The following is a 23,692-nucleotide window of genomic DNA, read 5'->3' as shown; positions in this document are numbered from 1 at the left end:
TTAGATAGTATCATGTGGGTGGACGTACTTTTATTTTATTGGTATTAATGTGTATTAGACATGTTCATGGGTTAAGTTACGAGCCTAAACTTGAAGGCCTGTCTGAAATTTTAGAGTGTTTAGGCAAAAAAGTAGGGCTATTTAAAATATGGGTCGAGTTCAGATTTGAACATTCAAAGCATGAGCTGAACTTGACCCGTTTTTTATGTGTATAATACATTATACTAATTTTTATATATTATATAATTTATAGCACATAAAAATGAAAGTTATAATAATATGGGTGGACCTTAATGGGTTTGGGTTAGCCAATTACAAATAAGGGTGAGTTTGAATAAAATTTTAGACTCATATTTCAGGTCGAATCAAACTTGAGCAAGCATAAAATGTCTTAATATCGTACTTAAACCTGACTTAACTGATAAGCACCTCTAATATCAATAAATGTATATTGCAAATGTATAAGCTATTACAAAGCTTTCGAATTCATTGCGGATGGTAACTTATATCGCGGATTTAGATACTCGATTTGTTTTCTGCAGATTCAAATGATATTCGAATTCAAACTTTAAACTTATTATTTACAATAAATTCAAAATGGATACAAATGAATAGATTATTTGAATATTTATTATTCAAATTCACATTATTTATTCGAATAAAAAATATAGATTCGAGTTCGGATTTGGAGATCTGAATTCACTTGTGTATATAAAAAATAATTTTAGTGGATTCATATTCGAATTTTGCGGATTTGGAATATCCGAAAAAAAATTAAAAATTATTTTTTATTTTAAATTTAGATATTCGACAAATAATATTATTTAAATTGGATCCACGTGTTCTGATTTAGATTGTAAATTGGATTCATTAACCTTTAACAATTTCTCTCATGGATAATGCTCAATCATCAGGTGAAATCAGATTCATTGTACCTAGACATTGACATATAGGTTCATTGAACTTGGTCACTCCAAAACAACTCCACCACCGTTCAGTTTTTTTTAGCAAAACTCTTGCCCCTTTAAAATAATAATAATCATTGAACAACGGCGGCTTCTATTTCCCACGTAGTTATTTAGACAGATAAGACATCATTAATACAGTAATTAAAGGATGCCGATTTTTTTTAATTGACTAAATAAGTCGGTTTTTTTTTCAAGATTTAGAGTAATAGATCGATTTTGGAGAGAGTGTGTGAAATGGCTTATTCAAGACTTACTCGAACTATTACTCAACAAAGAATAAGAGCTTTGGTTTCGGCTCATCGGGATAGAGATAGGAAAAAAAGGGATTTTCGTCGTTTGTGGATCACTCGAATAAATGCAGTACTAATTCGCTGAGTGGGGGTATCCTATAGTTATAGTAGATTAATACACAATCTGTACAAGAAACAATTGCTTCTGAATCGTAAGATACTTGCACAAATAGCTATCGATCAACTGGGAGAGCTTTCTGCACAGTTGGCATGAAAGCTCGTTTAGCTAGATGTACTTTCACACACTCTTTTCAAAATCGATCTATTTCTCTAAATTTTGAAAAACAATGAACTATTTGGCCAATTAAAAAAATCGGCATATTTAGCCTATTTAATCGTAATTAAAAACAAACATTACAATGAAAAGAAAGAGAGTTAATTTCACCAGACATTCCCTGAACTATGACCCTCATTTTAAATTGGTCCCCAAACTTTAAAAACATTCTAATTATATGATGTAATTTAAAATAAAAGTAAAATGTTGCCGTATAACTTTTAAATTTAAAACTAAAAATAAAGTAAAAAAAAAAAGAGTGAAAGGATAGTTTTTGTAAAAGTTTGAAAATCTCGAATCAATATTTTACATCAATTCATTTTTCTTTAAACTTATCATTTTAAATTATGACCCAAAAGATCGAGGTCTCATTTAATGGTTAAATTAACGATTTTAGTAATGAAAATATCTTATTAATATAACATCGATAGTTTGAGGATGTAATTAAAATGGATAAATATCAAATTTATACATAAAGTTTGGTCCAATGTGCAATTCGATACATGAACTTTGATTTGGTGCAATTATACACATGAAGCTTGAGTTACAATTCATATGTATACATGGAACTTTGATTTTGATTCAACTGTACACATATAAATACATACATCCATTTATTTTTCATATTGAATTAATATAATTGTTCGTGCACGCAATATATTCACGTAAAATGGTGCTAATTCAATAACATTGTTAGTGATTTATGAAAATTGAATCAAATCAAAAATTTAGATATAATCGCATAAAAACCAAAGTTCATGAACGATATTGAACATTGAATCAAAGTTCATGTATAGTTTTGATACTTATCCTGGTAAAAGTACCATGGAGGCCCTTGTACTAGGAGTCGGATTGCATTTTATCCCCTCTACTAAAAAATGAGTAAATTAGTCATTATACATTAGATTAAAGAGCAAACTAGTCCTTCTGTTAAAAAGATCGTCAAATTCTACTATTAAAAACTGGTCCCTATAAACCAAAATAAGGTACAACTAGCACGCCACGTGTAACTGTTTAGTTATTATGTTAGTCACACTAGTTTTTAACAGTAGAAATGGATAAAATTTTTAATAGAAATGATTAATTTGCTAATTTTTTGAGTTAAGGGAGGTAAAATGCAGTCTGGCTCATAGGAAAATGGCCTCCGTGATACTTTTACCTATTTATCCCTAATTAAAATGTTTTAAAATTCGAGGACTTAATTAGAATGAAGATTATAGTTAGAGGATGATTTGTGCAATTAGTTCTAAAAAAATGAATATAGTACAGGTTCATAAATCCCTTATGTTTTCGATGAATCTAGACTTAAAAGCAGGTGAAGTTCATTCAAAACAGTGAAGAATTAAGTCAAATCCCATTCAATACCCATATATCTCAGATACTCTATAAATACACAATTAATTCCATATTTAATTACACCATTTTCGTGTAATCTTTAGGACATATTCTTCGAATCCACTGATCTAAATGACCACATAGCAACGCCATTGTCAAAACTCCAAAAGCTTTAGCCTTTTGTTTTTTTTTTAGACATTTATACGTCCCCTTCGATCATATAAAAAAAGGGTTTAATTTTGTTGATGATGATGGCGAGGATTCCGGTGAGGTTCAATAAGATAGCGGCGGCTTTTGACGAGGCGGCACGTGCGTCGACGGTGGTAGCACGGCAATGCGAGAGTAGTAGCGGAAGTGATCATTCGTCGGAAGATTTGTCAGATCTTTCGGACCTTGTAAATTCTTTTATCGAAACTGGTGATCATGAGGGTAATAAGACGGCGCCGGAGAAGGAAGATGATGAGCATGATGATGGGTCGGAGTCGGAGCCGGAGGGTTATTGGTCGGAGACCAAAGATGCTTTAAAGCAATTGGTGAAGAACAAAGGTGATAACGTGAAGGTCAAGATCGTCGGACTTGTAGAGCTGGCTTGCCGGAATGTTTTGGATATGTCGTCGGAGGGTTTTAAACGTCGGATTATGTCTGATTTGAGAGATAATGGCTTTGATGCTGGTAAGTTTTTTTTGCTTTCTCCATTTCTGCTACTGGTTTTAAATAGGTAAAATTCAATTTTGGTCCCTCTACTATTTGAAATTTAATCTATATACTTTAATTTTATCTTTAAAAGCATCCCTTTCCCAAAAATCATGCCAATTATTTGGAATAATTAACAAATGTGGAACGAGCCTGCTTAAAGTTTTCGAAAATTTCAAAGGTCTAATTAAATTTTTCTAAAAACTTAGCAGCTTAATAAGAATTTCCATAAATTTTGGAGGGTTTAATTAAAATTTTTAAAAATTTTGAGAGGATTAATGAGAATTTTCAAAAGTTTTGGAGAGTCTAATTAAAAATTTTAAAACTTTTGGAAGGCTTAATTAAATTTTCTAAAAAATTTGATGGACCTAATTAAAATTTTTAAAAATGAGTATAATAAAAATTTTCCAAAATTTTTGGAGGGGCCAAGGACCCCTCTTGCTCCAACAATGTTTCCCCCTAGTAATTAATAAGATTATAAAAGGTGGAGGGACTAAATTAAGCCAAATTAAACTACAAGCCAAAATCTCAAATTTAAACAAAGTAAAGGGATTAAAACCAAAATTTAACCTTTTAAACTTCGTTCTTTAATGACAACATTGCTTAAACAGGACTGTGCAAATCACGGTGGGAGAAATTCGGGAGGCACCCAGCCGGACGTCACGAATACATAGACGTGAACGTGAACCGGACTCGTTACATCATCGAACTCAACCTCGGCGGTGAGTTCGAAATAGCTCGACCAACAACGAGTTACGACTCACTTATCCAGATTTTCCCACGGATTTTCGCCGGTAAACCAGAAGAACTTAAGCAAATCACGAGATTGATGTGTAAATCGATGAGGGAATCGATGAAAAGTAATGGACTGAAAGTGCCACCTTGGAGAAGACTTGGGTACATGCAGGCTAAATGGTTTGCTCATTATAAACGTACAACAAATGACGAAAACTTGGATAAAAATGCTTCAAAGAATGTAGCAACGGCGACGAAGAGATCGGTTGGGTTCGAGGAATTACCGGCGGTTTCATTTTATTGCAGAGATGGTTTCGTTGCTAATAGTAAAATTGGTTTGAAAGTTGGTTATTTGAGTGCTGCGTTTATGCAGTCATAGCTAATAAAGATGATTTTCTAGGTTAAGTGTATATACAGTGACGATTTTGGAGGGAATTTTTGTTGATTGCTTTATGTAAGTAATGATCAGCACAAGGTCCGAAGTATTTCACATTGTTAGCATTTAATGTAATATTACTGCCCATAATGTTATATTCCACATTTCGACCATGTAATTTCATTACGATTCATTCTTTAAATGATCTTAGGTTACGGGTGTAATTTTAAATTTTGGATCAATTTGCCCTTTATTTTTACTACTCTAATCAATTTAGGCTTTTTTCTTAAGACGGATTAAAACCCAAAAAAAATATTTTTTCTTCTCAATAGTGAACTGGTAGATGTCATACGTTACAGTTTTATTTAATAATATATTAGTTATGATTTCAACTATAACTATGGTTAGAGTTGCAATCACTTTTCATGAATTATTATAGTTATGATTTATAAATTTATTTCAAAACAGTGTATTTATTAATATATACACTGTAATAAAAAGTAAGAATCGTAATAATTTATCAAAATTTTATGGAAATTGAGACTAAAAATATTAAAGGAACTAAACTTGTTTTAAAAAATCTATAACAAGAACAATTAAGTAAAATGTGCTTTCAAGTAATTTTACATTTCGTCAACCAAATACATGAATCTTACATTCCAGCCAAATGAACCAAATAATGTAATCTGGCATTACACCTGTAATCTTACATTCTCGTAATCCTAGTACGAAACATAATTTAAGATTTAACGAACCAAACACCCTTGGATTTTTTTAAAATATGTGGACATAATTAATTTTTTATGTATAGTTTTGTGTTAGAGCTTTCACTTTCTTTTTTCAAGTAAATGTACTTTGTGTGATTTTGACCACTCTGAGATGGGTCATTTGTCATTCTGATCTATCTTAGTTTAATTTTAAAATCCTAAATAGCTTCCTTTTGGGGTTTGGTATGAACAATTAGTGACGGTTTTGTCCTATTACAGAGATAGTTTCGTTGCTAATAATAAAGAGGGTTTGAAAGTGGTTATTTGAGTGCTGTGTTTAATGCAAATGCTAGCATTGGGTTGAAATCGTGGATTATGATAATGATATTCCATGCATGGGGTTTAAGTGTACATATAGTGACGATTTTGGAAGCAATTTTCGTTTAATATTTTCTGTAAGTAATGATCAACTTAAGGCCTCGGTATTTGTAAAGATGAAGTTATAGAGGGTATTTAGGGTGGGTTTGGATGGGCGATTGGGTGCGATGCGGTGCGTTTAGCTTACTTTTTGTCTCACGCTACAGTATCGCTACAGTATCTAATCTCACCGCCACCGCTGTATTTACACTAACCGCAGGTAAACGCACCGCCCATCCAAACTCACCCTTATAATTGTTGGGATTTTCATTTGTCTCGATTATGTTTGAGTACTTGTCGACGTATTTGGCTTATTGACCTTTATAAATTGATAAGAGTTAATGCACTATTGGGGTTTACTTGACAATGGTATTCATGTTGGCGCTTGCTAGTGCAGAGTTGATTACGTTGCTAATAATAAATTTGGTTATTTGAGCGATGTATTCAATGCAAATGCCATTGGGTTGCAATCGTAGCTAATAATGATGGGTTTAACTGTACACATATAGTGACGATTTTGGAGGCAAGTTGCGTCGGCTATTTATGTTTGAAAATATGTCAAAATAATTGGAATTCAAATTTATACAATAAAAACTCTATGTTAAATTATATTATAAAAAGTGTCGATTGAGTTTTAGCTTGATAGATCTGGGTATTATCATAATGCAGTAGAACGTGAATTCGAGTGCGCTGAAATGCATTATCCCTCTATATGGGTTAGGGAGAGACTATGAACGATTTAGACATCGTGTTTAAAGAAAAAAAATATAATAAGAATCTAACCGGATTAATGTTTACCATACAAAAGGACTCTACGATTGTTCTCAGTTCCCAAACTAGGCGCTAGAGTAAGATTACAACATAGTATACCTCAATGGAGAATAATGTCGACATTGGTTTCCACAATATATAGGAATTTATGAGTATTTTTTTTAAATATTATATTTTAGAAAATATTTTAAAATTATTATACCTTTTAAATTATTTAGAAAAATATGATTGATATTCAATTAATCGATGACCTCGAGTTAATCAATTATATTTATATAATTAAAAAAAATAAACACTTACAAGAATTGTGAGATTTATTTTTTAACTATTTGCGTTGTTAATTTTTTTTTTGTTAAATTTGTTGGCAGAAGTAGAGGTGAGTAAAATTCGGTTCGATTCAAAAAACTCGATAAAAGAAATTCAAATTTTGAATTAAATAGTTTGAGTTATTTGAGTTAATCAAGTTATTCGGATCAACTCGAATAAAAAATTAAGTTTTTCGGTTTAACTCGAATATGAATTACACAATTCGAGTTATTCGAAAATCCAAATAAGAAAAGGCAAAACTACGTTGTTTTGATAAATGTTTACTCATTAAGTTAAAAGGTAAAATTATTATATTTGTTTATGTAGTTAAATAATATTGTACTTCGTCTACTAGTTAAATAATCAGTCCACGTAAACACAACATTGAGTATAAATAATATGATTTGTTAACTTGACTCGAAGAAAATTCAAATTGAGTTTGGTTGCTAAAATAGGATTCCTCAACTCGACTAACTCGAAATTTTTTGACTCGATTCGACTCGAATCAATCAAATACTCACCCCTAGGCAGGGGCGAAACTAGGGGGGTTGGTAGGAGCCCGACCCCCTTAAAATAGAAAATTTTCATTTAGGTCCTTTAAATTTTTTAAAATTTTAAATTAGTAAAGGTAAAATTGCACTTTAGGCCCCTAAAAATAATAAAATTTTGATTTATTCTTTTAAAAATTATAAAGATATAGACTATTAAAATGATGAAATTACACTTTTACTATCGTAAAAAGTACAATTTAATTTCGGCCCTCGTAAAAAATTTTCTATCTTCGCCCCTGTTTGCTGGTGTAATATTTTGAAAAAAAAAACTAACTTGGTAGACATAAAATTTTAAAAAAAATGGAAGATTAACTTGAATTTATCAAAAAGTTCTAACAATATTAACTGTTGCATCTGAATTTTGAAATCTGAAAAATAAACAGGCTAAATTCCAAAATTTTGAAGGTACGGTGACTTATAACATATTTTAACATTTAGTGTATTTTTTTTTATGTTAGGTTTATCTATTTAGACCAATTTATTTGGGTTTTATTTGTTTGGGAAAGATTTTACGAATTTGGGCTAATAAATTAGATTAAACTGATTGAATTGATTCTGATTCGTGGTTTGATGACTATGTTGAATGGTTTGTTTAAAACCTAATTTCATATCTTTATTCGAATCTGTACAACTATTAATTTTCGATTTAACTAATTCGATGAACTAATCCGATCAGATTCCGACAACATTGAATAGCTGTTATTTAACTATATATTAATTTAGTAAGATTCATGAAAATGAGGGAATTTATTTCTTTCCGGAAAAGGAAAAACATAATTAAAAAGGAGAAAATGACTTCAAGCAATAGAAAGTATCATTCCAATTTCCAATCATTACAAAATCACCATCACAATAAAAAGGCCGTAAAATTACCATATCATGAGCCAGAACACAAATTTAACGGTTCTGATTCGCGCTCGCATTCTGGACCTGGCCACACCAAATCCAGGCCCAAACTTTCTACATAAAAAAGAGTGGGAAGAGGGGAAAGAAAAAAACAAAGAAGCGAAATTTCCGTTTTTTAATTTTTAGAGCGAGTCACGGCGAATTCGCCACCGATCTAACGCGGCTGAGTTTAATGGAAGGAGTAGGAGCTCGACTTGGCCGGTCCTCCACTCGGTATGGACCAGTCACGGTGTTCACCGGACCGGTAAGAAAATGGAAGAAGAAATGGGTAAACGTTTCCCCTTCTAACACCGGCGGTGGCGGCGGTAACAACAATAATCATTCTCAAAATCACCATAGCAACAGCAATGGTACTTCTAACGGTAATAACGGTCCTCATCTTGTCCTTTTTAAATGGACCCCAATAACCCAAAGCCAAAACAATAACAACTATATGAACAATTCTCCTAAGGAGGATACGGTAGCGGCGCCGGAGGAGCCTCCGAGGCGGAAATTTAAATACATTCCGGTAAATTTTTTGTTTCTTCCTTGGGTTTCGTCAATTTCGATTTTTTTGGTTGTGAATTGAAGTTTTCCGTCTTTGTTTATACTTTGTATTGATTTTCTTGGTGGTGATTTACTGTGAATTAGGATCTGATTTTGGTGTTTATTGATATAAATTACTGGATCTGTGAGCTGGGGTTTGGGTTTATAGTGGTTTTAGGGTTTTCTTTTGTGGTTAGATTCAATGGAACTGCTTTGAAAGTAAGGATTTCTCAAGATTAATATGACTGATGGAGCTTTGGGTGATTGGATTTTGATACTATAATATACATTGACTCTATAATGTTTATTTTGATATTTTTTTTTCTTTGATCAAAGGCTGAAATTTTAAGAGTTTCATGTTTTTTTTTGTATATTTGTCAAAATCTGTTCTTAACTTGTTTAGAAGCTAATTTTAATTGCATAGCTAATTTGGGTATTATGTATAAAGGATATAGAAAAATAGAGCTGCTTGTCGTCCTTATGCTCATAGATGCATTTCAAGGTTTCGAGATCTTTTTAAAACCAATAATATAGTGCTATAAAGGGTATCCCTTTTTCTTTTCTCGGATTAGGGCGAGCCTTGGTAGCAATTGATAAGGTTGCTACTTTGTGATTGGAAGGTCACGGATTTGAGTTGTTGAAACAATCTCTTTGCAAAAAGCCGTAGGGAGGTTGCATAGTATAAATGAGCTTTTTGGAGCCTTGCAAAGCGGTAGCCTTTTGGCAGTGGAAGACACGATTTCTATGCAGTTGCTTTAAGCAACTTGGTTCTAGTAGTGGTTAAACCTATTTGGTCTAGGTAAAAGTACCATGAAAGCCTTTGTACTAGGAGTTAGATTGCATTTTGCCCCTTCTACTCAAAAAATGGGCAAATTAGTCCCTATACATTAGATCAAAGAGTAAATTGGTCATTTCCATTAAAAAATTCATCCATTTGTACTATTAAAACTAGCATGGCTGATAGAATAACCAAACAATGACATGTGGCATGCCACGTGTACCTTAGGGCCTCCATGGTACTTTTACCATCTGATTTAGTATGTGAAATTATTGTAGCATGATATGTAGCGTATAATAATCTTGCCGACAGAGCTAAACCCGTATGTCAGTCGGTGTTAGAGGAGTCTTGCTTTGGCCTTGAATCCCTTTAAAATCTAGCTCGTGCAGTTTGTTGTCGAGGTTGTCAATTGGTTTGGCACGATGTACAATGCTCATGCCTTTGTTCATAACAAGGATAACAACTGCTTTTGTCAAGTGGGTTTTTACGGCATATTTTAGGGATCAGTTAAGTTTTCGGGTCATAAAACGTATAATTGTTTTGATTGCTTGACCGTGTAGATTGCTGTGTTAGAAGAACAAAAAAGGGAAGCTGCTGAAAACGAGGCTGCAGAAAACGTTGACGATGAAGATAAACCAAGTGAGTCTGACCCCAGTGTAGCAGAGCCAACTTCCAGGACTGATGGTTTTGATGAAAAACCTGACATTAACGATGTGCCTATGGAAGAAAATGAGGTAAGCTGCTAATTATTGATGTCTTTCCCTTTTGGCTGGGGCCGGTTCGGGACAGGGACTCCTTTCCTCTACACTTATTATTATATTTTCAATTCTCTGTTTCAGGAGGATGATAAAATGGTACGACAAGATCTGAACGAAAGCACATTGGATTTGAGTTTAGGTTTGACAGCCCATGATGGTGAGTCTGATTCGAAACCAAATCGCCATGGACAGCTGGAAAGAGTGAAATCAAGTAGCCGCTAGTAATTTCGATAAAGATGATAAAGTAGAGACATTGGCTCGACATTCTTCTTAGAGATTCAATTTTTCCTCCGGCCTTTCTCATCGGTTGGTCGTCTTTTAACCCTTAAAGCTAAATGCATTTGAAAATGGCTTATCTTTGTACGTTTAGTTCTTTTTTATTTGATACACTCCATTGACTAGCTGATTGCAATTTGTATTTGATTAAGAACAGAACAATCTATTGTTTTGGTAGAACATCCCATATTGTTTGTTTCCCCACTAGATTTGTAGGATATGTTGGGGGACAGGATATGTTGGGACATACAAATTAAATTGGTCTTTTGAACGTCTTTTTATGGAAATTTATTTTCTCAGGTTGCTTCATTGTTTCCATTATCAAAATGGTCCCTACTGTCCTAGTACACCAGTGACATGCAGAATTGAATCTTACTATTTGTGGCAAATTCGATAAAGATTCCAATAAAAGCAATTAAAAACAAAAACCATTAAAGATTCAGGTTTCATTTATGTCTTAAATGTATCAAATTAGTCCCTCTATTATTAAAAAAATTAAATAATATTAAAATTTAACCGATTCAATATTTACTCTTTAAAAATATAAAAATATCATTTATTGCTTGACGAAATTTTATTTTGAAAGCTTTTTTTTTTGATTTTGCAGATAAAATGATTTATTTGTGATTAAACTGTAAATGAGAAATAATTTTATGTCATTTTTAAAACAGCAAACGTTATCTTTGTTTTAGTTTGATGTTTGTAATAGTACAAGAATTAAATTGATCAATATAATAATATAATAATTAATTTAATCTCGTACTTATAATAGAGGAACTTCATAGATACTTCCACCCATTCCATTGTGTATTTTAGTCATTTCACCGTGCTGATAAACAACAACATATCTGCATAATAAAAAACAATAATTTTAATTTATCATTATTAACATAATGAATTGATAAGACAGTAAAAGTATTACGGAGGCGTTTGTACTAAGAGTCATATTACATTTTACTTTTTTTTTATTATTAAAAAATGAACAAATTAATCGTTCAATGCACAAACTGGTTTTTATTATTAAAAATTTCATCTATTTGCACGGTTAAAAACTGACGTGATTGATGGAGTAACTAGACAATAATATATGGCGTGTCACACATACGTAATCTTGATGTACAATGACCAATTTTTAACAACAGAATTGATGGAATTTTTAACAGAAGAACTAGTTTACTCTTTGATCTAACGTATAAAAACTAATTTGCTCATTTTTTGAATAGAGACTCCTAATATAGGGGACCTGCATGATACTTTTACCTCGGTAAGATACATTGTACTATTAGGAAAACAATATTGAGGGGAGACCTTCATAACTTCAAAAAAGTCTTCATGGATGGTAAAAGAGACAGGAAAGATACTTTAATATACCAAAAAGGAAAAAGAACTACCTTGGAGTAAAAGGAAGGACTGGGACGTTTGCTCCGAAGAAAATTTGAAGAACGGGATGATTTTGGAGGAGCACTAATAGGGAAAGTGAAGGAGGGATCATTCTTCTCCTCTTTCTTTTTGTCAAATATTACGGTGAACTTTTGACCTGATGTTGGATCAGTTTCATCCCATTCCCCAAATGGAGGTATTGTTGCTGTTTCATCATGTTTCTATACTCAAAATTCCATCATGTTGTCAAGTGAAAATTGAAATGACGAGACAAAATAGTTATGATCAAATATTAAACCTAGAAATGGAAATGATGCAATCTTAATGACTAATTGTCTATTGAAAGTTGCACATTTGCTATTGATACTCGTTGAGGGGAGGTTGACTTTTTTTGGAAAAGTTTTTGAAGGGTTGTCTGTTCAAAACTGGCATATCCCTCAACAGATCGGTATTGTCTTTGACCTGGATTTCTTCTCTCAACTCTGCGAAGAGCCTAAGTGCTTCAGACGATGGGTTCAACAGAGTGGGAGCGCCTTGTTGAAATGGAATTTGTGTGGCACACGTCCACCTGATCAAGTAGTATAAATGCTAATTGATGCAATTTAAGGACATGGGTTTAAACCCAAGTGTCAATCCTTACGTATTCTTGGTAGGTGGTCGTACTCTACACACGGTCTGATCCAACGAGGTACTCCTGCTCTGTTAAACCTGTTGTTTTAGGCATTTGGATTTTTCGTAGAGTTGGGAGACGAAACCTTAACTAGAGACAATATAGATCCGTTGAGGGGTCCATTAGCCCCTAGATAGATGCCACTTCAAAGACTTATTCAGAAAGAGTAGCCTTCTCTCAATACTCTTTGGTCTACATTGTTGGAACTTGTGTTTATTAGGAATATATTTTCAAGTTAATTACACTTAGATAGACATATTAAATGCCGAGTCAAAAATGACGTTAAAATATGTGGATCAAACTGTAAATACAAGTGTGATTATCATATGAACAATTTAGACTTAATCTGTTAAAAAGTTAATATAATTTTCGTAAATTTACATATTTTTAGCACGTCAAATTCAAACTATTCATGCAAACGGATTCTCAATTTTCTTTTTCAACAAACAAAACAGCTACATGAAATAACAAAAAAACACGAAAACAAAATAAAGAAAACTTACATTCATGGATGATGAGAGAGTAATAATGGAAGATGATTATTTTCTGGTTTCTTCAAACAAAACCCCTTGAAGGAGTCCTTTGTGTTCTAGAAATGGTCACCTTTAATAGACCAAAAACGAGAGAGTTGCAAGCTTTGTTGACAAATCGGAGGATCCTAGGTGAGTTTCAAAAGGCTTTAGTTTCTAATTATTCAGACAACGATTCGACATGACCAAAGTACTTTGTTTTTCTGTTCTAACATTTTGGATAATGTTTTGAGTAATACAAAGTTAAAAAAGAACATGAATTGACCTTTTTGTCCTTCTCTTTGCTTCTACTTCGTTGTATTTTACACTAGCTTTGTTGGGGACTAGAATGGCTTTTTCTGCATGGAGTATAGCGTAATTGTAGGCCATGTCTATTTCTATATTGAAAGTTTTGATGTTGGGACCGGATTAAGTTTAAGGTAAAATTATACTTTTGTCTACTCTATTTAAAAAAAATAGATGAATTAATCCCTATACGTTAAATTAAAGAGTGAACTGGTCCTTTTGTTAATAATTCCATCCATTTTTACTGTTAAAAACTAGTCATTTATATGTTAGCATAAGGTACACGTATCTAGTTATTTTGTCGGCCACACTAGTTCTTAACAGTAAAAATGGATGAAATTTTTAATAAAAATAACTAATTTACTCTTCAATTTAACAAACAGGGACTATATTGCCCATTTTTTGAATAAAGGGAGAAAATGAAATTTGACTCATAATATAGGGACCTCTATGGTACTTTTACCTTAAGTTTAGATAAAATTCATATCAATTTATTTATTTTATTAAAATACTATATTTTAATTTTATAATAATGATTTTGTGTGTGTATGTATATTAGTTAAGATTTTTTTAGTTTTTATCGATAAATGTTAAGTGCAATGATAATGCGTATTGCACACCCATTAAGAAAATTTAAGTTTAAATTCTAAAATTGATATTGTTAAGAGCGGAACCACTGAAAGAATTAGTTTCCGTTAATGGTTAAACATAAATAGAGAATATTTTGGTTCTATAAAACAAATTCTTGCAATTTTCAAGATGAAACAATTCAAAGTGGAGGCTTTAAAAAAAAAAAGAAAATTAGAGTCGAATTTAATATTAAAACTCAAGAAAATTAGAGTCGAATTAGAGTCGAGTTTTCAGTTATCATGTGTGAGTTATCGGCCTCACTAAGAGGCGCTTCAGTTGGTGGAGATAGGTATCTAAAAACTCATGAGAGAGGTGTTAGTATTGTGCAACCATGGTGCCATCTAATATTGTGCACAATACTAATACCTCTCCTATGAGTTTGCAAGTACCTATCTCCATCAATCGAGGTGCCTTCTTCTGTGAATCGTACAATGGCTCTCCATAGAGGTCGGACAAAACCTTGACACGGAGACGATACCTTCTGTTGAGGAGTCCATTAACTCTCTAATGGGCGACACTTCAAAATTTTCTCTCTAAAGAGAGTCTGACCTCCTCTCAACAGTTAATAAAGAGATGATGCAGATTTTTTATTATCTTTTTACTGTTATATTGCGATCATAAAATTAAGCTCACAAATCAAAATCCACTTAACCCATATATGATAACATTATAAAAGTAACTAAATTTAATTTAAGTTAATGTAACAATGACAATATTTGTTAAGAAATGGGCAATGGGTCAAATTAATTAAGTTCATATGGGTTTTGGTTGAAGAAGGTGGTGACTAGACTTGTTTATGGGTCCGTTCAAGGTCTAGTTTCAAAAAAATTCAAGTTTAGGCCTGTTTTGGACTCATCCCAAAAATTCATTTCATTGTTGTTTTTATATAAAGTTTAGAATTATCTATAACCCCTCAACCCTTATATAGGAGGATAAAATGTACTTAAGTGTACTCAAATTCACATTCTCCTGCACTAACAACAATGTGGATGCCAATCAAGCTAAGGCTCAGTCGGCAAAACTCGTTTCATTGTTCAAAAATTAATAAAATATTAAAAAACTATTTTTATATCAACAATTTATATATTTTTATAATTAATTTAATTTAATTTAAAATTTTTATTTTTATTTTTAAATTAAATTCATATTGGGTTGGTCCAAGACATAAAAATCTTTATCTAAGCCCAACTCGAATTAGGTTGGGCCTATTGGGCCAGGTGGGCTGTTCGAGCCATGGACAAGCCTAGTGGTAATAGGTTACTAGTGATCACAATGATTAGTGAACCAAAGGAAGAAAAAGAAAGGTCAATTTTTACCATTAACCTCTGTATTATGCATAAGTTGTCGATTTAATTTTTGTATTCTAATTTGATCAATTTTAGTCTTTATACTTTTTAAAATGATCAATTTCAGTCCTTGTACTTTTTAAATTTCAAAATTTGAGTTCGAAACCAAATGTTAGCAATTAAATCCCTTAGGTCAAATTTTACTATTGATCTCGTAAGTCGTGAATTTCGTGTTTGGTCTAAAATTAGGTCATTATACTTTTTGAATTTTGAAATTTCAATCTCGACTTAAAAGATAACAAATAAATCCATTAAGTCAAATAATATAGTTTTTTTTTGTGAGTATTATGTGAAAATAGAAGCATTTAACTTAAGAACCTTTAATGGCTATCGTTTAATCTGGACTAAAGTTTTAACATTTGAAAAGTAAAGGATTAAAAATGATTAAATTAAAGTATAGAGATTATATATGCAATTTATGTATAATACAGGGACTAATCACAGAATTTAACCAAAAACATATGGTGAAGTGAAGTAATTACTATTTTTGAATTTAAATGTTAGCGAAAAGAGTGTCGATTCCATATCCATTTTCTGCAATTATTCTCTTTAAGCTTCATTCTTAATCAGAGAATACCAATGGCCTCACATGACAAGAAACCTGCTAAGCCGTCGAGCAGCCGTTCCGGTGGCATCCGTACGCTCGCCGATCTCAACAGGCCGTCTGGACCTGATTCCGGCAGCGATTCCGATAATCCTCAGGAGTACTACACCGGCGGCGAGAAAAGGTCCTCTCTATCTCTTTCTCTCGCCTATTTTTATTTTTATTTTTCAAAATTGTTTTGCTTACTTTCATTCCAATTCTTTCCTCTGAATTTAATCGATGCGTACGTATCGTTATTGTTATTATCAGCTGTGGATTCTTATCGCACAAATTTTTAAGCATCTTAAACCTAAGGTATTAGCGCATCTGATCTAAGAATAGCAGATCGTGTTGAATTTAGTCCTTTGATAGCTTGAATTTACTTTACTGTTAGCTGCTTGATATGGAATTTCAGACGATATTGATAAATTATCTTACTCTACTTGTATTATGCCCTGTCTCTTTTGTAAATGATGCTAGTTTGAGCTTATGTGTTCGTATTGCAAGTTGAATTCAACTTCTAGACAGGCATTCATAAAGGTTTTGTTTGAGAAATTTTGATGAATTAGGTACAATTTTTATGTTGTTTGATAAGTACATGCTACCTTGTTTTGGCACATCGGAGAAAACGATCTGTAGCTTTTCTCTGCCATAAAAATTCACTGCAAGCAAATGCAGTGTTTTTATTCATGATAGCAAATTAGTTTCAATTTTTCTAGGCAACATTCATAGGCTTCATCAAAAGTTTGTGTTATATCTGCCATCAGGAGATATATAATTATTTTTCTATTTTAATAGTATTGGAATGTCAGTAGTGCTGCATTTTTTGATGTATTTCCAGTATAACTAGGAACTGCTAAGTTTTGGTCCGCACTTCTGATGCGAGGTTCAGTAACTGGTTGATTTATATATACACATTTGTCATTCTTTTCATTGTTGATGAAACCATTTACTTTTCTATGTTAAGCTTTCTCGAGGTGTTCATCTTAAAGAAAATACCAACCCTGCAATTCAATATGATGAAATGCTTAAGGGTGATCGAGTATAACTCTTTAGATTTTGCAGTGGCATGCTTGTTCAAGATCCTTCGAAGAATAATGAAGTAGATGGGATTTTCAATCAAGCTAGGCAACTGGGAGCCGTAGAACGGCCAATTGAACAGCTTAATCCATCGTCAAGTTCAACAAGTTTTACTGGAACCGGTAGATTACTTTCAGGGGAAACTGTATCTTCTGTACCTCAGCAGCCTCAGACTGTTATTCACAACATTGTTTTCTGGACTAATGGCTTCACTGTAAATGATGGTCCTCTGAGAAGGTTGGATGATCCCGAAAATGCACATTTCTTAGAGGTAATGCTAATTAGGCGTTCCATTCTTGTCGTTTCTGTTTCATGCATCTTGCAAACATTTGTTTCATTCTATATGTTTTCTGAATACCTTTTTGTGTTGTATTAATAACTTAGTTGAATGTTGATGCAGAGCATCAGAAAGTCCGAGTGTCCTAAAGAACTTGAGAGTGCTGATAAAAGGTCTCCTGTTCATGTCAATCTGATAAAGAGAAACGAGAAATACCCTGTAAGTCTCTGTTTTCAGCATTGTATAGAATTTAGGAAGGGATCGAAAAGGCCTTCTTCAGACATGTATCCGTTTTCTTCTTATGTTCATTGAACACTAACTGGCTGATTCTTGAAGTCCACTTGATGATATCAATCCCATGTTTTGTCTTTCATGCAGGAACCAAAGAAGAAGCACCAGGCAGCATTTCAGGGTGTCGGAAGAACTCTCGGTAGCGGCAGTACTTCCGCAACTCCTGAAGAAACCAGCAGTACCAGTCCTCTCAACACTGCTCCAAATCCTTCTCCTGGCCTGGTTGTTGACGAAAGTTTACCATCAACCTCAATTCAGCTTAGGTTGGCTGACGGGACTCGCATGGTCGCTCGCTTCAATTTGCACAATACAGTTGGAGACATCCGTTCATTCATTGATGCATCTAGACCTGAGAGTGCAACAATTTATCAACTGCAGATGATGGGATTCCCTCCTAAACTTCTTGTTGATCCAACCCAAACCATCGAGCAGGCAGGCCTGGCCAATTCTGTGGTAATACAGAAATTCTAGCTTGGGCTGCATAGAACTCGTCCATCTACTCATTACTATAACTGCTTATTGTACCGAGTGAAGATTTTCCATAATTTTGAACGATTATGAACCGCTACTATGTACAAGAAGCAGGTTTTGATGTCTGAGTCTGGTTAAATGGGATCAAATTGTTTGATTCTCCACATAGATAATTTTTTTCCGGAAACTTTCGACTATAGGATCCTGAAATGTCAACTTTCCAGAGACAGCCCCAAGCCACATATCCAGATATTTGCATGGAAAAGCCCCCACTTCACAATCGCACATTACTGCCAATTTGTTCACCAGTGCTTCATTACACTCGACATTAAAAAGATTGACTTTTTGAAATTAATATTTTAAGGTGTTTTGAGCCATAATCTTCGGTGTTTAGAGGTGTTGTCATGTTAAAATTAACATTTTAATGACTGAATACGGTTTATTCATTTAATCAAAGATTCATTAATTACATCATAATCGAACGCTCACCACCACCGATACCAATGACACTTAAATTATTTCAAAGCTTGTTACATGATCTCTTCTTTGAACCCGAACGAGAAATCAAAATGGATGACATATAAAAAAAATTGAATTATATAACTTGAATGTATTTACTTTACCATACCCTAACATGTTGAAAATCTTTATTTGTTATAATACTTGTATTGTCAATCGAAACATTATTTCCGTAAATAGAATCCGTAAATATAAAAAGTGAATTTCATGTGTTAATCTGACCGGGACTGTAACTGGAATTTCAGCAGCTGGAGCTATAGGAATCGGGATTGGTATATGGGTGTTGAAAAGAGTGAGAGGTAAAGCACCTGTAACAGGTGGGGTTCAAAGCAATGAGAATAGGATTTTCGAGCTGTAAACTGAAACCTCGTTAGTGGTTTTTTGTTTACGTCTTGGTTTTTGGTTTTTGTAAAACAAATTTGAGCCAGGATTCAATCGGTGATTTTGCAGGATATTTAATAGTATTACTGTATCATACAAAACAGATCATAAAACGAATTCCATAATGTTTTCTGCAAATAAAATTACATACAAAACAGTTTTTTTTCCTACAATTTGCTGCAAAAATTCCCGAGCCACCGTCATGTCTGTACCGCCCAAACAAGTCTCTTCACCACCACTTTGTTCCGGTCACCACTTTGCTTCAAAAATTGAGGTTGTCTACGACCAGTCCGAGAGAAGGGTTTGGAGAGGACTGTCACTGCTGGTTGGTTCAGGAGAATTGTGGTCTTCCGAATTGTACCTCATCTTTTTCATCGGAGGCTCCTCTTCTTCAGTGTCATCTTTAGCATTTTTATTCCGAATACTACAAAGAACATAATCACCGATCTGCAATATTTAAGAAGAAACAATGAGTAATCTCAACCCTAGATGAACAAAACATACTATTTACGAAATCAGGGTTAGGGCCTACTTGTTTGTCTTCCTCGTCAACAAGCGAAAACTCGTGCATGATCCAATGCCCTTTTACGCCTTCGTTGGAACCCTTCACTTGAAAAACAAAAAGTTTCCGATTCCCGATTTTCATCTCCTCATACATAATAGGATCGGTTCTTTGACCTTTCCATGTCCCACACCCAGCTACTCGATCAATATTTTTGCCTTTACTCTTTTTCTTCAACTTGGTGAAAACATAAAAGGTTTTGGTTGAAGTCTCAATGAAAATCTTCCATGGCTCTTTACCTTGGTTGCCATAGATTTCGCATTCGGAGATAATATTATAGGGTAACGGTTCACCATTCACTTTCTTCAAGAGGTAATCTTGAAGGAGCTCAATGTCAGTTGGTTCAAATCGATAACCGGGAGGAATTCCCGTCATCAAGAACTCATAATCATAAGTATCAAACTCCATAAATTTAGTATCTGAATGACTGAAGAAAATAGGTAGCTACACTTCGTTGAAGTTGTAGAAACCCGAAAGTTGATTAAATTTTCTCATAATAGGGATTTTTATACATTTTTGAAATTTAAAAATTATTTTAAAATTTTTGAAAACCATTTTAATACATAACGTTATCTGGAAAAAAAGAATTATTATTAAATGAAAAATCTTATATATATATTAAATGAAAAAAAGGGATTATTATTACATAAATACATCACCTTATCCGCACAAAAAAGGAATTATTATTCCATGATAAAAATTATAAAAATTAATAAAGGTAAAATTGTACTTTGGATCTCCTAAAATTATAAAAATTTAATTTAATCCTTTAAAAATTTATTAACAGACAAAAACATGGATCGATCGAGTAGCTTTGTTTTCGAAGTGAAGGGTTCCAGCGAAGGCGTAAAAGGACATTGGGTCATGCATGAGTTTTCACGCTTGTTGACGACCACGACAGACAAGTATCATCCTTTTGATTGATTTGGAAAATAATATATTTTGTTCATCTAGGGTTGACATTACTGATTGTTTCTTCTTAAATATTGTAGATCGGTGGTTATGTTGTTTGTGGTATTCGGAATCAAAATGCTAAAGATGACACTGAAGAAAAGGAGCCGCCGATGAAAAAGATGAGGTCCGATAGGGAAGACCACAATCCTCCTGATTCCTGAACCAACCAGCAGTGCCAGTCCTCTCCAAATCATTCTCCGGCCCGGTTGTAGACAACCTCAATTTTTGAAGCAAATTGGTGACCGGAACAAAGTGGTGGTGAAGAGACCTGTTTGGGGTCGGGAATTTTTGGAGCAAAGTAAATAACAATATCGAGAATGGCTGCAAAATTACCGGTTGAATCCTCAGTTAGCTCAAATTTCCATCGCAAAAAGCAGAAAACAAGACATAAACAAAAACCATTAACGAGGTTTCACTTTACAGCTCGAAATTTGATTTCAGAAAAAGAAAGAAAAAAAGACAGAAATTTGCAGTTTACTTTAACTTTCTTCAGAAAATCCTATTCTCATTGCTTTGAACCCCACATGTTACAGGTGCTTTAGCTCTCACTTTTTTCACCACCCATATACCAATCCCAATTCCTATAGCTCCAGCTGCTGAAATTCCAGTTACAGTCCCTGTCACATTCACAATTTCATTAAATCCTGGTTCCGATGTTAAGCTGATTATTTTGTAAATGGGTGAGCGTTCGATTGAATCGAGTAAAATTTCGTTAGTTGAACTTTGAATAGATTATTTTGTATTCTTGTAGAGGGATCAATATGCACATTTTCAAAACTATTAGCGGCCCAATGGATATTTACATCAATTTTTTATTTGAGTTATTCAAATTACTCAAGTTGTAAAATTCAACTTGAGTCGAATTCGAAAAATCGACTTATTTGTTTGAGTCAATTCGAAAAAAAGTATAACTTAAATAATTCGATTTAATTAACTCAAAATTAAAAAAAAAAGATATTTTTGAATTAAATCGAGTTTCTTTTCATCTTATTTTTGCAGTTTCGATCAAGTTCATATCGTGACTGCAATTTAAATCTAATGATCACATAAAATTCACCTGCAATGACTCCTGCCCTTTTGTGCCTTGAAATGTCATGACCTGTGCAAGAAAAAAAAAGTGATTAGAAACTTTCATGGCAAATTTACAGAAAATTTCTCGAGAAACAAACATGCCTTTACAATAGGATGTGACATTTCCTTCTTTACATAAACAAAGGAAAATATGTGTTTGTGTATCAAATCCGCATGTTCCACTACCCTTTGATGGATCTTGACACTGAAGACAATGTGTAGTAACCGGAACATCGAAATCGACTCGGATTCCATATTCAGGTACTTGACTATAAGGCGAATTCGTTGTGGATCCGACTGTTTTCCAATACACGCTTGTATACGACGCGCAATACCGAAGCATCAGCCGTAACGACTCAGTTGCTTTCGGGTAGTACGAGCAACACGAGCTAGCACTAAGCGCATCAGCACATTCGGGTAAATGCCTGCAAAGATAACTAGCACTATCGCACGACGAATCACACCGGTCAGGGAATCGCTCACAGAAGATAGGCTTCGGCTCGACGATAACATAATCTTCACTACAATTGAAGAACAAGTAGTCATTCTGAGAGGACAATGTGAAAGGCGTACTTGTATCGAGACTAAAAGGTCTCGTAGGACGAAAATGATCACCGTCTCTACAATTCCACATCAACGGATCGGTAACAAGAATATGAGGATCGGAGTAACTAATGCTATGAACAGGGTATCGACCGGAAGGTGTACGGAGATAAAGGTTTCCGAGATCGGAACAAACTAGCATGTGTCTATAATAAGGACTACCACAACCATCATCAATACCAAAAGGGTAATTTATAGGGATATCACCACAAGTAGTTCTACAAAGGCTTGCTTGAGCATCTATAAGGCTAACAGATTGAAAAATTATGGAACATAAACATAGAAATGAAGTAAATGAATCCATTTGTGTAATAATGGAAACTGTGTTCTTTTTTTTTTGTTTTTTGTTGTGGGATTTTGTAATGTTTTTAATGTCATAAAAAGTGAGAGAATCTGTGTTTTTTCACTTTTGCTTTTGCTTTTGCTTTTGTGCTTTATAGTTTCAAGAAGATTGACGACCATGTGAATTTCATTAAAGCTGAAAATGTTTGGATTCCATTGTTAAATGCTTTTACTTTATTTGTAAGCAAATTTACATAAGGATAGAGTTCACTTTTATATATATATATATATATATTATAAATTATACGTTAAATTTTACTATTAATTTTTGTATTTTGCTAAAGTTGTGGATTTAGTCCTAACCCCAACCGTAACATTTAAATATGCTTAGTTAAATTCAATTTCTGGTCTTGTACCATATGTACAACTGTGGATTTAGTCTATATTTTGTAATTGGATCATTCCAAGTCCCTACAGTGATCAAATTTCGAAGTTTTAGTTTTGAATAGAATTTTTAATAGGTATCGGTTAGGGAGGACTGAAATTTTAAAATTTAAAAAGTATAGGGACTAAAAATGATCAAATTAAACTACAAGGACTGAATCAATAACTTTTGTATAGTATAGGGACCGATATTAGATAAAAAAAAAGATTAATGATGTGAAAGAAAACAAATAGGTTAAAATAAATCTCGACTATTTTGAAATTATTATTGGATTTGTCCACTTTACAAATTATCTTTGTTATATTGATCCAATATCCAAGAAAGTAAACCTTAAACCCAAAGAAACCATGATTCCAAAAATGGTAGATTTTTCATTTAGTCCCTTAAACCAATTTCCTCCAAAGATGTAAACTTTTGGCACTTAAGGGATGTAATAAATTGATTTTCAGTGAATGTATCTGAGAGGCTTTTCTATTATAGAGGTCTGATCAAATTAGTCCCTCTACTGTTAAACGAATCAATTTACTCATTGTATTATTAAAAAGAATCAAATACGACCAAATTGAAATGGAGAAGGGAATGAGAGGTTTCAATTAGTGTAGGTGGTGCGAAAAGAGAAGACTATATATTAGCGATTTTAACAGTCTAGTGACTTAAATTAAAACT

The 23,692-nt window shown here is 33.2% G+C and overlaps 5 protein-coding genes across 8 annotated transcripts; 3 read left to right on the top strand and 2 right to left on the bottom strand.

The window, feature by feature from the left end:
• The first annotated feature begins 2,966 nt into the window (after positions 1-2,966).
• On the top strand, positions 2,967-4,873 carry LOC105773321 (uncharacterized). Its single transcript, XM_012595097.2, has 2 exons — positions 2,967-3,539; positions 4,172-4,873. The coding sequence occupies exons 1-2, from the start codon at positions 3,113-3,115 to the stop codon at positions 4,672-4,674; spliced, it is 930 nt and encodes a 309-aa protein (XP_012450551.1). The 5' UTR covers positions 2,967-3,112; the 3' UTR covers positions 4,675-4,873.
• A 3,537-nt stretch (positions 4,874-8,410) lies between these two features.
• LOC105773323 (hypothetical protein) lies at positions 8,411-10,965 on the top strand. Its single transcript, XM_012595099.2, has 3 exons — positions 8,411-8,837; positions 10,193-10,366; positions 10,472-10,965. The coding sequence occupies exons 1-3, from the start codon at positions 8,502-8,504 to the stop codon at positions 10,610-10,612; spliced, it is 651 nt and encodes a 216-aa protein (XP_012450553.1). The 5' UTR covers positions 8,411-8,501; the 3' UTR covers positions 10,613-10,965.
• Positions 10,966-16,029: 5,064 nt separating this feature from the next.
• LOC105773322 (plant UBX domain-containing protein 4) lies at positions 16,030-18,396 on the top strand. Of its 3 annotated transcripts, XM_052632242.1 has the most exons (5): positions 16,030-16,235; positions 16,361-16,405; positions 17,156-17,441; positions 17,571-17,666; positions 17,826-18,396. In XM_052632242.1, the coding sequence occupies exons 1-5, from the start codon at positions 16,087-16,089 to the stop codon at positions 18,207-18,209; spliced, it is 960 nt and encodes a 319-aa protein (XP_052488202.1). In that variant the 5' UTR covers positions 16,030-16,086; the 3' UTR covers positions 18,210-18,396. The 3 variants fall into 3 exon arrangements, with proteins under 3 accessions (XP_052488202.1, XP_012450552.1, XP_052488203.1); XM_012595098.2 differs by lacking the exon at positions 16,361-16,405; XM_052632243.1 differs by lacking the exon at positions 16,361-16,405 and having other exon boundaries at positions 17,147-17,441.
• Positions 18,397-19,217: 821 nt separating this feature from the next.
• LOC105773320 (wall-associated receptor kinase-like 20) lies at positions 19,218-22,640 on the bottom strand. 2 transcript variants are annotated; one of them, XR_008196659.1, is made up of 5 exons: positions 21,799-22,640; positions 21,683-21,724; positions 21,104-21,242; positions 19,642-20,946; positions 19,218-19,556 (listed from the first exon to the last, which is right to left on the bottom strand). XR_008196659.1 is itself a non-coding variant. In XM_012595095.2 (3 exons), exons 1-3 carry the CDS (start codon positions 22,601-22,603, stop codon positions 21,115-21,117), a joined length of 975 nt encoding a protein of 324 aa, XP_012450549.1. In that variant the 5' UTR covers positions 22,604-22,640; the 3' UTR covers positions 20,944-21,114. The 2 variants fall into 2 exon arrangements, 1 of the variants encoding a protein (XP_012450549.1); XM_012595095.2 differs by lacking the exon at positions 19,218-19,556 and having other exon boundaries at positions 20,944-21,242.
• On the bottom strand, positions 19,389-20,079 carry LOC105773324 (NAC domain-containing protein JA2). The gene is made up of 2 exons (XM_012595100.2): positions 19,642-20,079; positions 19,389-19,556 (listed from the first exon to the last, which is right to left on the bottom strand). The coding sequence occupies exons 1-2, from the start codon at positions 20,077-20,079 to the stop codon at positions 19,389-19,391; spliced, it is 606 nt and encodes a 201-aa protein (XP_012450554.1).
• Positions 22,641-23,692: the final 1,052 nt, after the last annotated feature.

The sequence above is a fragment of the Gossypium raimondii genome, chromosome 6 (genome assembly GCF_025698545.1).
Source record: "Gossypium raimondii isolate GPD5lz chromosome 6, ASM2569854v1, whole genome shotgun sequence".
NCBI lineage: Eukaryota > Viridiplantae > Streptophyta > Magnoliopsida > Malvales > Malvaceae > Gossypium > Gossypium raimondii.
The sequence above is the reverse complement of the archived record's forward strand: the minus strand, read 5'-3'. Positions and strand labels throughout refer to the sequence as shown.

Coding starts and splice junctions, on each gene's coding strand:
- LOC105773320 (XM_012595095.2), bottom strand. CDS start 22,603: ATGGATTCATTTACTTCATTTCTATGTTTATGTTCCATAATTTTTCAA. Junction 21,725..21,798: donor TGTCACATCCTATTGTAAAG/GCATGTTTGTTT, acceptor TTTCTTGCACAG/GTCATGACATTTCAAGGCAC. Junction 21,243..21,682: donor AAGGGCAGGAGTCATTGCAG/GTGAATTTTATG, acceptor TGAATGTGACAG/GGACTGTAACTGGAATTTCA.
- LOC105773324 (XM_012595100.2), bottom strand. CDS start 20,079: ATGGAGTTTGATACTTATGATTATGAGTTCTTGATGACGGGAATTCCT. Junction 19,557..19,641: donor TTGACGAGGAAGACAAACAA/GTAGGCCCTAAC, acceptor TAAATATTGCAG/ATCGGTGATTATGTTCTTTG.
- LOC105773322 (XM_052632242.1), top strand. CDS start 16,087: ATGGCCTCACATGACAAGAAACCTGCTAAGCCGTCGAGCAGCCGTTCC. Junction 17,442..17,570: donor AAAATGCACATTTCTTAGAG/GTAATGCTAATT, acceptor ATGTTGATGCAG/AGCATCAGAAAGTCCGAGTG. Junction 17,667..17,825: donor AGAGAAACGAGAAATACCCT/GTAAGTCTCTGT, acceptor TCTTTCATGCAG/GAACCAAAGAAGAAGCACCA.
- LOC105773321 (XM_012595097.2), top strand. CDS start 3,113: ATGATGATGGCGAGGATTCCGGTGAGGTTCAATAAGATAGCGGCGGCT. Junction 3,540..4,171: donor AGATAATGGCTTTGATGCTG/GTAAGTTTTTTT, acceptor TTGCTTAAACAG/GACTGTGCAAATCACGGTGG.
- LOC105773323 (XM_012595099.2), top strand. CDS start 8,502: ATGGAAGGAGTAGGAGCTCGACTTGGCCGGTCCTCCACTCGGTATGGA. Junction 8,838..10,192: donor GGAAATTTAAATACATTCCG/GTAAATTTTTTG, acceptor TTGACCGTGTAG/ATTGCTGTGTTAGAAGAACA. Junction 10,367..10,471: donor TGCCTATGGAAGAAAATGAG/GTAAGCTGCTAA, acceptor TCTCTGTTTCAG/GAGGATGATAAAATGGTACG.